The 17525-nt window shown below is 41.9% G+C and overlaps 1 protein-coding gene across 1 annotated transcript; it reads left to right on the top strand.

Moving 5' to 3' along the window:
* The first annotated feature begins 146 nt into the window (after window positions 1-146).
* Window positions 147-16119, top strand: LOC147124396 (sperm-associated microtubule inner protein 10-like). The gene is made up of 3 exons (XM_085986460.1): window positions 147-3649; window positions 13142-13250; window positions 15741-16119. The coding sequence occupies exons 1-3, from the start codon at window positions 3603-3605 to the stop codon at window positions 15951-15953; spliced, it is 369 nt and encodes a 122-aa protein (XP_085842586.1). The 5' UTR covers window positions 147-3602; the 3' UTR covers window positions 15954-16119.
* The last annotated feature ends 1406 nt before the right edge of the window (window positions 16120-17525 follow it).

The following is a 17525-nucleotide window of genomic DNA, read 5'->3' as shown; positions in this document are numbered from 1 at the left end:
TGGTCAATTTTTTTACTTAATTAAATGCAAATATCCTTTGTAGCTCATTTGATTCATTTCAGCATATGATTCTGATTTTAGCTACAATGGAAACTATTGGATGAACAGATACCTAGGTGTTCAAATACAGAATTCTTTGGAAGTGCTCTGGTGGGTAGATAAAGACAAAAATGGCCAATAGCAAATTGGATTTTATAAATGGGAGTATAGAGTACAAAAACAGAGATATAATAAATATATAGAAGACAATGGTTAGGCTGCATTTAGACTGGTGCACAGTTTTGGGTGGCCTGCTGCAAAATGAAAGTGAAGTCATAATGTGTACAACATCGATTCACCAAGATGATTGCAGAAACTATAGTTTGGTGGAGATAGTGGGACTTTTTCCACCACAGCAGAGTAGGCTAAGGGGGATGTTTAAGACGTTTTTTAAATTATGAAAGATTTTGATCAGGTGCATAAAATACTATTTCCTCTGGTTTGTGCATCAGTAATAAGGGGTCATCAATTTAAAGCCTTCACTGAGCGAGGATAAAGGTTAAAAGAAATTTCATTAGAGTTGGTGTATGCATACCAAGATCATTGCATCTTTTAAGGGAATAAATATTTCAATTTGGGGAGGTGCAAGACGATTGGGTGAGAGCAGGGCAGTAGGATCTGCTTTGGATTGTTTTAGGTTGGCCTAAACATGGGGCCAAATGACCTGTGCAGTAAACCTTTTTCCAGAATGTCTGAGAAATTGGTACAAGTACTATACTAATGTAATTAAATATATTGAATCTGTTTTGGGAATAGGAATCTGAAGGCCTGATACAGATTTTAAACCCATTGTAACCATGACATACAGTTCTGATTTCCACATGGATATGACCTTTTGAGGAAGTGGCATCCCAAGTCAACAGAAAAGCTCTACACCAAGGTGTACCTTGCCTTCTAGAAAGCATTTGACAAAGTTCTGCTTAAGCTTAGTATGTGATTCAAGATAAAATATGGGAATGGATACTAAATTGATTAAAGGTTAGGACACAACAGCTGCTGAGCTGCAAGAAACTGACGTGAGTCATGAACTGAGGTTTTGCTGAGGGGATAAGGGAGAGTGACCTAAATAGGAGTTGGTGGCTCTTTAAGTGTAGTAACTGGAGGCTATATGAGGAATATGCTGTTAACTGGATTGCGTTCTTTCAGTTGAGGGCTGTACTCTGCAGTATGCAAGGTTTTTGGAAGATGGTTGTTGAAGTAGTCACCTCACTGGAATAGAAAAACAGCATCAGAAGATGACCACCTATAGAAAGTGACAGGAGAAAACAGTACAAGGAAAACTTGTATTTGTCCAACACAGGCCGAGGACACGGGTGAAGGTGTAGAATAGGGTAATACATGGCACCATGAAGCAATTACATTAAAAGCTTTATCCATGAGAAGAGGCAAATGATAATTTGAATGAATCCCATATTTCAGCAAATAGGCAGTCTGTTTTGCAGCTAAGATTGGGAGTACTGAATGATGTGTTGCCTCCCAAGCCACAAGGTAAGGGATATACAATAGCAAAATACTGCGGATGCTGGAAATCAGGTAAGGGATATAACTGGGCAGCGAAACTTCTGAAGAGATGAAAACCAGCCAGAAGTTCTGGTTTATATAGGAACCAATAACAGGAAAGAATAGTATGGAGTCCTTGCAGAGGAGTTAAAGTCTTGAAGTGCAAGTCTGCTAAGATAGTTTTGGGATTACTCCTGGTACCATTTGCTAGCGAGGAATAGTAAGAAACAATGGTGTAGAAGGAAGTTAGTTTTTGGACGTTGGATATAGTAAAAGGGAAGAGCAGTCTAGAGCAACAAGCTTGGTAGGTGAAGGGTATAGAAAGTTGCATCTTAGGGTAGGTGAAAAAGGGAAAAGCAAATGTGAGTGAGAATTCGTGTTTATGTGAATGCAAAGCATTAGAAATAAAGTTGGGGCACTAATGTCACTAATTGGAATAGAAAGACATGATGGCATATCCCTCAAAAAGATTGAGAACGGAAAAAGGAGGGACTGGCCTTATTAAGGACACAATTATAGTTATGGAAAGGAAAGTTCTTGTTGCTTAGACAGGGCTTCTCAGTTGAATTAAGATATCTGAAACAACACAAACAAGGAAAGAAATTGAAGACAAGATTTGTAGGCCATTTAGAGAGGTTTGTAGTAGAAACAGTGTTATAATAATGGGGACTGTAACTATTCTAAGGCAGAATGGGATAAGACAAAGTTTGTGATCAAAGTGGGGAACTGAAGTGTCTCAAATGCTCAGGAATAGGACAAGTCAGAAAATTATCAGCCAATTGGTTTTACCTCGGTTTTGCGTAAATTTATGGAAGCCCATAATGTGGAATTAAATTAGTGCTTGAGAGAGAAGGCCTAATCGGGACAGTCAACAGATTTGTTAAAAAGATAGGTGGTGCATGATTAATTGAATTTTTAGAGGAAATTTGTGCATAGATAAAAGGAATGCAGTGGATGTGGATTTTAAGAAGCAGAACATAAGGTACCACGAGACTTGTTATGAAAATTAAGGCAAATAGTATTAAAAGAAATGTAGTCACACGGCTAGAGACAGCTGGGGAAAGAAAAGCAACAAGGTCAGAATCACATTTAGGGATGGAAAAAGTGTTCAGCAAAGCGGCCATCCAATCTATTTAGTCTCCCCAGTGTAGATATGATTGCACCAGATAGGAGAAAATAGCAGCAATTACTGTATACTAGATTGGAGGAATTGCTGTCGCAGATGGAATGAATGGAACTCTGGGCAAAAAGATGACTGAGCAGGTATTGCACCTACTACAGTTACACAGGAAAGTGCCCATTCCTCTCAAGCTGGTGGAAGAATTAATAAATGTCTTGCAGAGGAAAAGCCCCTCTGGAAAGCAAAGAGAAGGTGTGCTTGGTGGTATTGTAGGTGGTGGAAATGCCAGAAAATGATCTGACAAATGGAAAGCTTATTAGGTTGAAAAGATGAGGATGTTGTCGGAGGAGGGAGAGGAGATGAGAGTGGAGGCATAACAATTGAGACAGCCACGGCTGAGTTCAAAGGACATTTCAGAAGCTCTGGTGCCAAAGGTGGATTCATCAGAACAGATACACGGAGACAGAGAAACTGGGATAATGGGATTAGGTCTTTATGGATAATGGTGTGAAGAAGTATAATTCAGATAGTTGTGGGTGGTGGTGACAGACTGAGTATGACAACAGAGTTGTGAAATTTGCCAGCATGTTTGTGGTATTTGGTTGGATGCCTTCACAGAGGGTGAAAGACACCTCCTCATGGATGTGGTTTGCTTGTTTAAAGCAATGTGTACCCAAAGATGACAGCCATTGTTACATTGATTAGGTCACAGGCCATTCCTGTTGCTAATGTCATAAAGGTCTTTGAACTTACATCATAATAGTGTACTCTTCATATACATAGCAAGCTTATTCCTGCGGTGTTAAATCACATTGGACGTTCAGTGAATTGGGCAGTGTTGATATTAAGCTCACAAGAAAGCTTTAGCTTGTTAGTAAAATTGGAACTACTAGACCCCACCCTTTGTGTACAGCACAATATCCAGTCTCCACCAACAGCCAACATGAGCTGTTCAAAGGTCGACGCAGCAACCAACACCACATTCAAAACGTGAGGAAAGTTATTGAATTTCTAATACTGTAACTTGCGTTGAGCATATATGTTCATTTTGTCCTCCAATGTGAAAAACACAACATTGATTGATCTGTATTAATTTTCAGGATAAGTTATTTTTAATTTTGTCATCAAAATGTCAATATTGCCTTAATGAGTTGGTATGTTTTTTTAAATGACAATTTCCTTTGTACCCTGGCTGTTACTCTATAGAGTATGGTGTATGTACGTGTAGATGACACAGAAACAGAAGATGGTATTTGAACCTTTGGCTTTAATTCACTGAAAATAAACTGTTCTTGGTTTATTATTTTCCCTTCTTGTGACATATGTCTCTGACCCACCCACATGCTCCTATATTTGATTCCTTCTCCCCTCCTTGCTTCACAGCTCTGATTTCTTACTTCCCATTTAATGCGCTGCCCAAGGGCTTTTCTTCTGTCAAATTTATTAACTTAAAAAGTGATATATGCCTAATTTAATGACAATTATGCAAGGAACAAAACTAAAGTTCAAGAACAATTTGCTTATACTATTTGGGACATTGGGATTTTCTTATCAGAACTGTATAAGGACCGTTCCACTAAGTGTCATCTGTGGCTCAGTTGGTAGCACCCTTGCCTCTGCGTCAGCAGGTTGTGGGTTCAAGTCCCACTCCAGAGACTTGAGCACAAAAATCTAGGCTGACACTCCAGTGCAGTACTGAGGGAGTGCTGCACTGTTGGATGAGATGTTAAACCGAGGCCCCATGTGAAGAAGAGGAGGGAGTTATCCCTGGTGTCCTGGCCAATAGTGACTACACTTTAAAAAGTACTTCATTGGCTGTAAAGCACTTTGGGATGCCCAGTTGTCGTGAAAGGCGCTATATAAATGCAAGTCTTTCTTTAAGTGAGTCTTGCACGCATTTTTTCTATAAGCCAAGCTGACTTGTTAGGATACCCCTTGCATTCAGCGGGATTAATCTAATTGGGAAAAAAATTAAATAAACAAAGGTATTCGCTCGTTATTGGTTCAGCAGGTAAGATGGGTAAGTCAAATCTGTTGAGCAATTCCTCAAAAAAAGCTTGCTCCAGAAAATAAATAGTGAGCCCTGACAAATGTGAATAAAGTGGGAAGGCTCTTACTGACATCCTGGTGTAAAACAAATACCTTATTGCAGACCTGGCAGGACATCTGTAATGATTTTTAATGTAATTTTATATGGAATAATGAATACCTGAGACTGGGAAGTACCAATCTCATTAAAGAGTTCAGGTAACTTCATAGACTGTGAGAGCTAAGCTGCAGTGGTTTATAATAGTCAACAGGTTTGCCTTACCCATCTTACCCGCTGAACCAATAATAAGCAAATACCATTGTTTATTTAATTTTATTTCCCAATTAGATCAATTAGAGCAGAATGGAAAAGGAGGGGGAGTAGCTGTGATAATAAAGGATGACATATGGATAGCAGAGAGAAAGGATCTTGGCTCAGAAGATCAGGAAGTAGAATCAGTATGGGTGGAGATAAGAAATAACAAGGGGCAGAAAACACTGGTAGGAGTAGTATATAGGCCCCCTAACAGTAGCTATACCATTGGACAGAATATTAATCAAGAAATAGTAGGAGCTTGCAACAAACATAATGCAATAATCGTGGGGGACTTTAATCTTCATATAAACTGGACAAATCAAATTGGCAAAGGTAGTCTGGAGGACGATTTCATGGAATGCATTCGGGACAGTTTCCTAGAACAATACATCATGGAACTAACCAGAGAACAGGTTATTTTAGATCTTGTATTGTGTGATGAGACAGGGTTAATTAGCAATCTCATAGTAAAGGATCCTCTGGGGCAGAGTGATCATAATATGATAGAATTTCACATTAAGTTTGAGACTTGCCTAAGTCTGAAACTAGAGTCTCAAACTTAAATAAAGCCAATTACATAGGTATTAGGGTAGATTGGAAAAATAGATTAAAAGCTATGGCAGTAGATAAGTAGTGGCTAGCATTTAATATTTTTTTTCATAATTCTCAACAAAAATACATTCCATTGAGAAACAAAAACTCCACGGGAAAAATGATCCAACCGTGGCTAACTAAAAAAGTTAAGGATAGCAAGTAGAGAAAAAGTACTAGAGAAACTAATGGGAGTAAAACCCAACAAATCCCCATGACCCGACAGACTAAATCCTAGGGTTCTAAAAGAGGTGGCGGAAGAGATAATGGATGCATTGGTTTTGATCTTCCAAAATTCCCTAGATTCTAGAACGGTTCCAGCGGATTGGAAGGTCGTAAATGTAACCCTGCTATTCAAGAAAGGAGGGAGAGAGAAAACAGGGAACTACAGGCCAGTTAGCCTGACACCAGTCATCGGGAAAATGCTGGAATCCATTTTTAAGGAAGTGCTATCAGGGCACTTAGAAAATCATAACATGATTAGGCAGAGTCAACATGGTTTTATGAAAGGGAAATCGTGTTTGACAAATCTATTAGACTTTTTTGAGGATGTAACAAGCAGGGTAGATAAAGGGGAACCAGTGGATGTAGTATATTTGGATTTCCAGAAGGCATTCGATAAGGTGCCACATAAAAGGTTATTACACAAGATTAGGGCTCATGGGATTGGGGGTAATAGAGTAGCATGGATAGAGGATTGGTTAACGGACAGAAAACAGAGCGTAGTCAAAATTGGATCTTTTTCAGGTTGGCAGCCTGTAACTAGTGGGGTGCCACAAGAATCAGTGTTGGGGCCTCAGCTATTTACAATCTACATTAATGACCTAGATGAAGGGACTGAGTAATGTATCCAAGTTTGCTGATGATACAAAGCTAGGTGGGGCAGTAAGCTGTGAGGAGAACACAGAGGGCTCGATTTTAATAACTGAGGAGATGGGTTTGGAGGTGGGTCTATTGGGAAAATCGGGAAAAATGGCTTCAGACACCCAACCCGCCTCCATCCCACCCCCACCCGATTTTCCTGAGTGTCTGTTTAGCCACTCCCAAACTGACCCGTCCGGAACTGGTGGGACAGGTAGTTAAGGCAGTTAGCAGCCTGTTAACTGCCTTGCTAATCCTATTTTCATTGTGGTTTCCCATTTTCCTGCTACTGGCTCCTGTTTCCCGACTTGTCAGAAACAGGCCAGGTTCAAGGAGATGAGTTGCTGGAGGACATGATTTGTATGCATCAGTGGAGCACTTTAAAAGCGCCCCTGAAACATGGCTGACATTTAAATGCAACAACTTTGCTGTTGTAGGTACGGGATAACATTTTGCACATCTACTGACCTTCTGACTGTTCATGCTGACACCCATCTGCAGTGTGTCATGAATGGAAATATTTCAGGCCACTTCGACTATGCGCTTGCAAGATTGTTACCTCAATTGAAACCTATAGCAAGGGGATAGGAAACATTTATGCCCTTTCATCCTGTTCCTCACAATCAGGAGAGTAACAGCCATGTGGCTCACCACATATCTTCCTGGGAAGAGGAGTAGGAGGAGGACGAGGGGAGCCTTGCATGCCCTGTTGTGAGCAAAGCAGCATCCCTCCAGTTCACTGCTGCCCATCAACCAGGGTATGCACACTGCCATAACCTTACTCTTTGACCATAAGCCTTCATCTCTGCTACACCCTCTTATTTCCTATCTGTTACCATCAGCATTACAAATGTAAGTCGCCCTGAGCCCTCAATGCGCTTTTGCCATTTCCCAGAACACATAGACCACACAATCAACTGTTTGCCATAATTTATCTTTAACACATGACAAAATATACCAGCAAGTCAGAAAAAAAGGAAACATCACCCAAGTGACTCCCCTTGTGACTATAGGTGCTTACTTTTTCTCTTATGCATGCTTCTACGTGGTGCTTCCCCTGTGGCTTCAGCAGATGTAGAGGTACCTTGCTGACTAGGATGCTGCGCCTGCTTAGGCACCTTTGGCAGGCATCTTCTGGGTTTGGGAGCCTGGGAGGGCTCTTTAACAGTCTACTCTTCCTGCAGCTGTGCAGGGGCTGAAACGGCCATCTCAGTTGTCTCTGCAAGGTGGGTCTCTGACCAAGGGCTCCGTAGTGGCATGGTCGTGCGAGCACTTTGAGAGGAGCCCACACTTCCTTCTGTCCCTCTCATTGGTCAGCCGCACCTCAGTGCTGAGAAGTGGCAGGAGAGCACCTTGCTGCACTTCAGGGGGGCCATGAGGACCTGCATTGCCAGTCCTCCTCAAAAGGACATCCATGAAGCTCTGGTCTCTCTGCTCAGTAGCTGTCCATCGCTCCTCCAGATATGTCAGTCTATTCTGAACAGTCACCATGTTTTCCTGACTCTGGAGACTTATTTCCTCCATGGCCGTAGCCATCCTTTCCACTGAGGTAGCCAGCCTGTCCACGGAGGTTGCCATTCTATCCATGGTGGTGCATTCATGTGCCATTGCCTCCACCATGGCAGTGCTGATGTTAGAGATGGACTCCTCCATTCTCTCCACACTCGCACTAACCCTGGAGGCAAACCCTTCCAGAGACACCAGCACTTGTTCCTGTATTTCACAAACCACTTTTTTTCTGGATGGCCCCAGAGGCACAGCGTCTGCATGCAGCTCAGCAGAGCTAGGAGAGTCCTGTGACCTCCGCTGAGGACTCTCCACTGCTGTCGCTGTCTCCACCATCTGCTGATGCTCACTTGTGCGCTGTGATAGACCGAGTGGCAACACTACTCTAACTTGCGATGGCCCCACCGAGGTGTGCATTGCTGTGCTGGTGCTGGATGCGCTGAGTCCTGGTGATGCTGGTCCCTCAGAGGCTTTAGGTTCCTCTGAGGAGACGTCCGGCTCTTCATCCTGGATCATGGGAAGGGAGGCGCTCGGTGGTCCTGTGGGAGAGTAAAGGCTTGAATTAGACATCTGATATTGATATAGCAGACACATCCTTTTGAGCAGATGATACAAAGCGATTCTCTATGAACATCATATTCCATTGCTTTCTGAGAGGGATGAAACTCTATTATGTCACCAGCTTCCTCTAGTGTGCCTGTCTCTCCATCGGCCACTTCCAGGTCCTCGCCACCTCCAACAATCTCATTTGCTGCTTTCTCAGCACTGGTCAATGTTGCATGGGAAGCTGTTCCTCCTCCAGTCATTGCTGTCTCCCTCTTATTGTGGGCTATCTTATCCTGCAAGGAGGGACACAAGTGGTGTTTCAGCCACAGTGATAGAGTGAGTGTGATTAATCGCTACCATAGAAGCTTTGAGAGAGATGAAGATGGGGGTAAGGTGCCAAGGGGAAGGTAGCTCCCTGTGCGTTGTTAGTTGTTGTCACTGCATGACAGTGAGAGCAAGCCTAAGGGGTGCATAGGCAGGATGCTGAAATGATTCAGTGCAGAGACACAGATGGATAGGAAAGGGTGCAAGGGAAGTAAGAGTAAGGTAGGATGTGAAGGTGGAGGCTTCCAAAGCAGAGTGCAGGTGATGAGAAGAGAAGGGAAGCAGAGTGAAGGCAAGTGAGATGGGATACTCACTTTTGATGTTCGCACATGATCATTAAAACTTTTGCGGCACTGGATCCATGAGCGTGCATAAATGGACCTTGCGCTCACCTCCTGAGCAATGCACAGCCAGGCTGCCTTGTTCTGCTGAGGAGGCTTCCTCTGGCCATCAGGAGGGAAGAGAATCTCCCTGCGCCCTCTGACAGCATCGGGAAGAAGTCATAGCTTTGAAAAGAAGTGCAGGAAACCACATTGGAAAGGCTCAGGCTGGAAGGCAGCTTTAAAAGCAGCTGCTATTATGACATCATCAGAGGTGGTCAGCCGACCTGATCCCACTCCTTGGACCGGCCAGCGCGCTTCCATGAAATTAACAAGGTACGAATAAAAATTGCAACTCTGCAGCTGTTCCCACCGGAAGCGGCTCCAGAACCCACCCACCACGCAACCCGACTCCAACCCGCCTCAGGAATTAAAATCAAGCCCAAAGAGTCTGCAAAGAGATATAGATAGACTAAGTGAGTGGGCAGTAAGGTGACAGATGGAGTATAATGCAGGGAAATGTGAGGTTATTCACTTTGGTAGGAAGAATAGAAAAACAGGATATTTTTTAAATGGTGAGAAACTTTCAAATGTTGGTGTTCAGAGAGATTTGGGTGTCATTGTGCAAGAAACACAGAAAGCTAGCATGCAGGTACAGCAAGCAATAAGGAAGGCAAATGGCATGTTGGCCTTTATTGCAAGGGGTTTGGAGTATAAGAGTAAAGAAGTCTTGCTCCAATTGTACAGGGCCTTGGTGAGACCACACCTGGAGTACTGTGCACAGTTTTGGTCTCCTTATCTAAGGAAGGATATACTTGCCTTAGAAGGGATGCAACAAAGGTTCACTAGATTGATTCCTGGGATGAGAGGGCTGTCCTATGATGAGAGATTGTGTAGAATGGGCCTATATTCTGTGGAGTTTAGAAGATGAGAGGTGATCTCATTGAAACATACAAGATTCTGAAGGGGTTGACAGGGTAGATGCTGAGAGGTTGTTTCCCCTGGCTGGAGTGTCTAGAACTAGGGGTTATGGTCTCAGGATAAGGGGTAGGCCATTTAAGACTGAGATGAGGAGGAATTTCTTCACTCAGAGGGTTGTGAATCTGTGGAATTCTCTGCCCAGAGGGCTGTGAATGCTGAGTCTTTGAGTATAATCAAGACTGAGATAAATAGATTTTTGGACTCTAGGGGAATCAAGGAATGTGGAGATTGGGCAGGAAAGTGGATTTGAGGTCGATGATCAGCCATGGTCTTATTGAATGACGGAGCAGGCTCGAGGAGCCATATGGCCTACTCTTGCTCCTATTTCTTATGTTCTTATGTTCTTATAATCCTGCCATATCCAGTCATGAATGGTGGTGGAAAATTAATGGGAGGAGCAGGCTCCATAAATATCCCCATCCTCAATGATGGCGGAGCCCAGCACGCGAGTGCAATGTGACAAGGCTGAAGCGTTTGCAACCATCTTCAGATAGAAGTGCCGAGTAGATGATCAATATCGGCCTCCTCCTGAGGTCCCCACCATCACAGATGCCAGTCTTCAGCCAATTCAATTCACTCCATATAATATCAAGAAACGGCTGAGCACACTGGATACAGCAAAGGCTATGGGCCCCAACATCCCGGCTATTGTGCTGAAGACTTGTGCTCCAGGACTAGCCGTGCCTCTAGCCAAGCTGTTTCAGCACAGCTGCAACACTGGCATCTACCTGACAATGTGGAAAACTGCCATGGTATGTCGTGTCCACAAAAAGCAGGACAAATCCAATCCAGTCAATTACCGCCCATCAGTCTACTTTCAATCATCAGCAAATTGATGGAAGGTGTTGTCAACACTGTTATCAAGTGCCACTTACTCACCAATTAACCTGATCACCGATGCTTTGTTTGGGTTCTGCCAGGATCACAAGGTTCCAGACCTCATTATAGCCTTAGTCCAAACATGGACAAAAGAGCTGAATTCCAGAGGTGAGGTGAGAGTGACTGCCCTTAACATCAAGGCAGCATTTGACCAAGTGTGGCATCAAGGAGCCCTAGTAAAATTGATGTCAATGGGAATCAGGGGGAAAAATCTCCACTGGCTGGAGTCATACCTAGCACAAAGGAAGATGGTTGTGGTTGTTGGAGGTTAATCATCTCTGTCCCAGGACATCGCTGCACGAGTTCCTCAGGCAGTGTCCCAGGGCCAACCATCTTCAGCTGCTTCATCAATGACCTTCCCTCAATCGTAAGGTCAGGAGTGGGAATGTTTGCTGATGATTGCACAGTGTTCAGTTCCATTTGCAACTCCTCAGATAATGAAGCAGTCCATGCCCGCATGCAGCAAGACCTGGCTGACATTCAGGCTTGGGCAGATAAGTGGCAAATAACATTCGTGCCACACAAGTGCCAGGCAATGACTATCTCCAACAAGCAAGAGTCTAACCACCTCCCCGTGACATTCAACGGCATTACCATTGCTGAATTCCCCACCATCAACATCCTGGGGGTCATCATTGACCAGAAACTTAACGGGACCAACCACATAATACTGTGGCTACAAGAGCAGGTCAGAGGCTGAGTATTCTGCAGCGAAAGTCTCACCTCCTGACTCCCCAAAGCCTTTCCACCATCTACACGGCACAAGTTAGGGGTGTGATGGAATACTCTTCACTTGCCTGGATGAGTGCAGCTCCAACAACACTCAAGTAGCGCGACACCATCCAGGACAAAGCAGCCTGCTTGATTGGCACCCCATCCACCACCTTAAACATTCAACCCCTCCATCACCGGCGCACCGTGGTTGCAGTGTGTACCATCTACAAGATGCACTGCAGCAACTTGCCAAGGCTTCTTCGGCAGCACTTCCCAAACCCGCGATCTCTGCCATCTAGAAGGACAAGAGCAGCAGGCACATGGGAACACCATCATCTGCAAGTGCCCTCCAAGTCACACACCATCATGACTTGGAAACATCGCCTTTCCTTCATTGACACTGGGTCAAAATCCTGGAACTCCCTCCCTAACAGCACTGTGGAAGTACCTTCACCACAAGGACTGCAGTGGTTCAGACAGTGGCTCACCACCACCTTCTCAAGGGCAATTAGGGATGAGCAAAAAATGCTGGCCTTGCCAGTGACGCCCACATCGCAGGAACTAATAAAAAAAAATTTGAATCCAAAATGAGATTATAGCTTTGATATTACTCCAGGCTATCAATTTTATTTATTTATTTATTATATACAGGAAACTTTGTGCTATTCGGCACTGACGTGACCAAGCTGTTGCCGTCCCATCAAAACCGCCGGACAAACCAGCGCTAAAGTTGAAACATACGGAGATTTTGAGCTCTGTATCTGGCAACAAACCCTGTTGCTTAGCAACAGCTTCTAAACAGTTGTCCGTACCTTGCAAGCATCTCTGTAGCTTAGCAACAGCTTCAGCGAGACCTTGCAGAGCCTGACTGGTGAAAAAAAAGCAACGAAAAGAAAAAAAAACTAACAAAACGGCTCCTGATTTTTGCCGGTGGCAGTTAACCTCCGGATAAACCAAAGTTTCCTGTATTATGACATTTATGGCAGTGGTTTACTCAATTTTGAGTCCTCTTGCTTGTTAACAGTGCTGCTGGACAGTACAGGCTGTTGTTAAAGCATAATGACATCCTTACAGATTGATCATTGATTCCAGACCACTGATTTACAGTTTTCACAGAAAAACAGGTGGAATTAGGGAAAATTATCCCAGAAAACCCCATGACTCAATGTAAGAAAACTGAATTTGATTTATTCAGTCACTGTAAAATAATGGCTCTGATGATTGTGACATAATTATTGGTTAGTTATTGAGTGACAACAGTTAATTACCAGGGAATAATAATAACATTATTTGTCATATGTTGTCACAATGGTTGTGGGATTGCAATATTAGCTCTTTTAAATATTAATTTTCAGATAAAGCATATTTTAAGCAAAGCTAGAACTGAAAGTATTTTTTTATTTATCTTTTTTCCAGTTGTAATGATGTTCATACCCCAACTTTCTCAGGCCTCCACCCTTGCATTCCAAGGCGCTACGTAATGCCATGGAAACAGGACATGAAAAATAGGAGGCTCATTTTAATGGTATGGTTCAGCAACGTGAACAGCTTTTTTATGATTGAGGACTTGCATTTTTCCTATGGGGATGTTAATTTAATATAACATTGCAGCCTGAATAGCTTTAACTTGCAATCTCAATATTCCTGCTTCAGGAATTTAAATCTATCACAATTAGAATCAGTGTTTTCATGTCTACAGGGATTCTCAATTGCATGGGTTATGTAAAGTGAAACTCACTTGATACGGCCTCAACATTTCTATTTTCCACACCAGCCATCCCTTTGGCCTCTCTGAGAAAGATTACCAACTTTAGTGCCAATTAGTGCTGTTTGAGAGTTTTATACTATAGATTACTGCAGGGAGAAAGGACAAGGAGTTTATTGGGATGAATACAAGAAAATACAGAAAGGCAGCAAAAAAGTGATCAGAGGGCAAAGCGAGACCTACACAAAAGAACAGCAGGTGAAGATAAGCATAACAGTAAAACAGATTTCAGTAGCACAATAAGAGAAGAGCTACAAGATTGATCCCTACTATTAGGAGTCTGAGTTATGAGCAAAGAGTGGAGAAACTGGACTTTTCAGTCTAGAAAGGAGGTGTCTGAGAGGTGATCTCATAGAGGTATATAAGATTGTTAAGGGTATTGAAAAAGTTAACCTGGAATATTACTTTAAATTAAACTGCAGAAGTAGAACTAGGGGCCATAGGTTTGAACTAGTAAAAGATAATTTTATAATTGATATCAGGAAATTTTTCTTCACACGAACAGGGATCAATGTGTGGAATAAACCTCTAGAGAGAGTAGTGAAAATGAAAATCTTGGAATCATCTAAGAAACAGTTGGATGCTATAGGGGAGGGGCGGGGGATGTTATAATTTCTCTGGATGGAGGAATTAACCTGGGCCAAATGGCTTTACTTATCCATAATTATCTTGTGATCATGTGGTTCACAAGAACCAAAAATTGGGTTAATGCTGCTCTAACTCATTTCATGGCAAAACCCTGTACAGGAAACTTTGGTTTATCCGGAGGTTAACTGTCTGGAATGCTCGAGCCACCGGCAAAAATCAGGAGCCGTTTCATTAGGTTTTTTTTCTTTTCGTTGCTTTTTTTTCACCAGTCAGGCTCTGCAAGGTCTCGCTGAAGCTATTGCTAAGCTACAGAGACGCTTGCAAGGTACGGCCGACTGTTTAGAAGCTGTTGCAAACCAGATACGGAGCTCAAAATCTCCGTATGTTTCAACATTAGCGCTGGTTTGTCCAGCAGTTTTGATGGGACGGCAACAGCTCGGTCCCGTCGATGCCGGATAGCACAAAGATTCCTGTAGTTGTCAGAATAGGAGACTTTTACTCAGTATTTTTGGGCTGGATTTAAACCCAGTTTTTAGGGGTGAGAGGACACGACTATTACAGCACAAGTCAATTTTCAGCTGTTTGCTATGTAATCCTAAACATCCTATAATCTGGAAATTCTTGTTTCTGGACAAACTGGGTTACTAAAAGTTTTTGGGAGTGAGCTCTTGCTGGTTTACCCACAAATTTCCTCTTTTGATCAGGTTTGACAAATTTAAAAAGAAAAACTCTGACTGTTGATAATCTAAAATAAAAACCGAAAATGTTGGTCATACGCAATAGGTCAGTTAGCAACTGAAAGAGAAAGACAGATTTGAGTTTCTGATGAAAGTTCTCACCAAAAATATTATCTTTCCCTTTCATGAGCTGACTAACTTGCTGTAAATTTCCACATAGTCTACACTAACATTGTGTGGGCGAGTCCTTTCCCAGTTTTAGCCATAATTGTTGGAGGTGCCATCATTAAACTGGAAAGGCATCTGTCTATTCAAGTGGACATTAAATATGTCTTGACATTAAGAAAAGCAGGAAATTCTCCTAGTGGCCTTGACAACAATCCTCCTTCAACCAGCACCACTAAAAACAGATTAACTGGCCATTTCTCTCAGATGCTCTTTATGGGATGTGCAAAATGGTTGCTGTGTTTGCCTACGTAACAACACTTCAAATAAATTAATTGTATGTGTAACATTTTGAGATGTTCCTGCGAGAAATGATAAGATCCTAAATAAATGCAAGTCTTTCTTTTACCAGACTCTTCTATTTTTATTTCACAAATGTCACTATTGATTTATTGTGTGCTCCCACACAATGTTAGTGTAAAAGTATAAGATGGTTTAAAGAGGTTAAAGTATTCAGTGGAATTCATGCAGAAGAAAGCACCTTAGCAATATGTATTCTTGATTAGATTGTACAAATGGAAAGATCAATATTGCGATTACATGATCACCAGAATTAGTGAGTAATTAGAATAAATTAATCCTATCAAAACCAACGACTTCATACATTCCCATTCACAGTATAAATAGATTAACTTAAAGTCTCTGTTATACAAGTTTGTAAATGCTAAACATTGAAGTTAAAAGTATTTGGCAGTTAATCTTAATGAATTATTACAGAATTCAATCCTTTCTTGATGATTTCTTTACGTTCCCATCTCAGCATCAAAAATTAAGTGACATACCTAATGACGGTGTGGAGGAGAGCTTATTCTTGGAAAAACGTGAACGCCTTTGCCATGGAGAGAACAGGCTCTGCATCAATGATCAAATGAACCAACTGACCCCAGGCAATATGCTTCATATTCCTCAGTCCTCCCATCTCTCCAGGTACTGGACCACTCTGATACGTCGTTGGGCCAGATCTCGCATCTAAACACTTTCTGGTTGAGCCACATTTCTGTATTCTTTGGCCAATATATAAGAGGTAGTTGGTATTTCCAGGCCTGCTAACTGCTAGTCATTAGATGCTAATTGTTCCATTTTTGTAAAAGAATAAATAGCTGTATCGCTATTTCAATAAAATTGTAGCATTAACTCGATTGCTAAAGAGTTTATTTATGTGAATTTAATAAAAGTGATACATTACAAGCAAATCAACAGCAATTAAAAGAAAAAAGATGACCCAATTTAATTAGTCAACAAGTTGCAATTGGCAAAACTTCTGATGTTTCTTTTGAAATGTATTTTGGAGGCCAAATTTTAAAGAACTTTAAAGATTTTCTAACTTTATGCTCCTGGTGGGGGAGCCTTGCCCACTGGCAACATATGTTGAAAATTTGGATCTGTGCTGCACATGATTTTTTGACCATTTAAAATTATTAGCGGAAAAATTGTGAGTAACCCGTGCCTGAATTTCTGGTATCCACTGCTGGTGTGCAAAGCTCCCCACCAGGAGCACTAAGTCAGAAAAAGATCCCTCCAATGTCAGCCTTAGCATTAAATATAATTGTGTTTAGTTTTACGTGGCACAGCTTAGGTATGTTTTACTGGCCTTGGAGAAAGTCCAACAACAATTAGCTAGGGTGATACCTAGGATGAAGAGAGTTAACTATGATGAGAGACTGGGTAAACTTGGGTTGTATTCCCTAGGATAGTGGGTGTTCTGACTGAGGTGTTTAAAGTAATGAAGGATGTTTGCAGGATAGATACGGAGTGACTCCTCTCTAAAGCAAGGAAAGATAATCCTAAGATTAGCAATAAGATGGTTGAAAGCAAATCTATAAAAATGTCTTCAAACAAAAGTTTATGGGAATTTGGGATGCACTGCCCACAAGGCCATAGATGCGGAATCAAATGAGATGCTTAAAAGAGAGGTAGATACTAACTTGGAAAGTAAAAGTATGGAGCAAGGTGGAGAATTGTGCCTTAAAAGAAAAAGGTGGCACAGATAACAAAACTGTGGAACAGACATGTTGGCCCTAATGGCCTACTGTTGTTCCTATGTCCCTAAGTGCTTACACTGAAGTACTAAGCTACTGGGCCATCTAGTATTTTTATTGCACTTTTTTAAGAAAAAGGAACAAGCTTAACCCTCATCCTGGTCCCAAGTGTGGAACTCAGCGTCTACATAGTGCTATCCTTCTGCAAGACTACTTCGTTTCCATGGCAGTGAAAAAATGGACCCCAAAAACTGAGGCAAATTAGATCAAAATCTATTTTTATTTGGAACATCGCTAAAACTTACGAAAACAAGCAAGGGGCTAAAAAAAAGGCACAGTTAAGCTAAATGACAACCCATCATTATATACACATTCACAAGCAAAGTATGAGGGCATTATCATTTCACTTGAAATAAAATAATGCAGTCTGGATTACACATTTAATTCAAGAAAAATGGCAATGAGGAACATAGAACTTTTTATGTTGCTGTTGTTGTTTCTTTTACTCTTCATTGGCAATTGCACAGAGTACTCTCACAGCTGAATCTATAGAAAAAATGACAAAG

This window comes from Somniosus microcephalus, chromosome 1 (genome assembly GCF_052327205.1).
Source record: "Somniosus microcephalus isolate GS21.2 chromosome 1, FLI_Smic_1.0, whole genome shotgun sequence".
Taxonomy (NCBI): Eukaryota; Metazoa; Chordata; class Chondrichthyes; order Squaliformes; family Somniosidae; genus Somniosus; species Somniosus microcephalus.
This window is presented reverse-complemented; position numbering and strand designations above follow the sequence as displayed.

Excerpts from the sequence above, each read along its gene's own strand:
- LOC147124396 (XM_085986460.1), top strand. The coding sequence starts at position 3,603 with ATGAGCTGTTCAAAGGTCGACGCAGCAACCAACACCACATTCAAAAC. Across the intron at positions 3,650-13,141 it reads ACCAACACCACATTCAAAAC|TTGTAATGATGTTCATACCC; the intron begins GTGAGGAAAGTT and ends TCTTTTTTCCAG. Across the intron at positions 13,251-15,740 it reads ATAGGAGGCTCATTTTAATG|CATCAAAAATTAAGTGACAT; the intron begins GTATGGTTCAGC and ends TTCCCATCTCAG.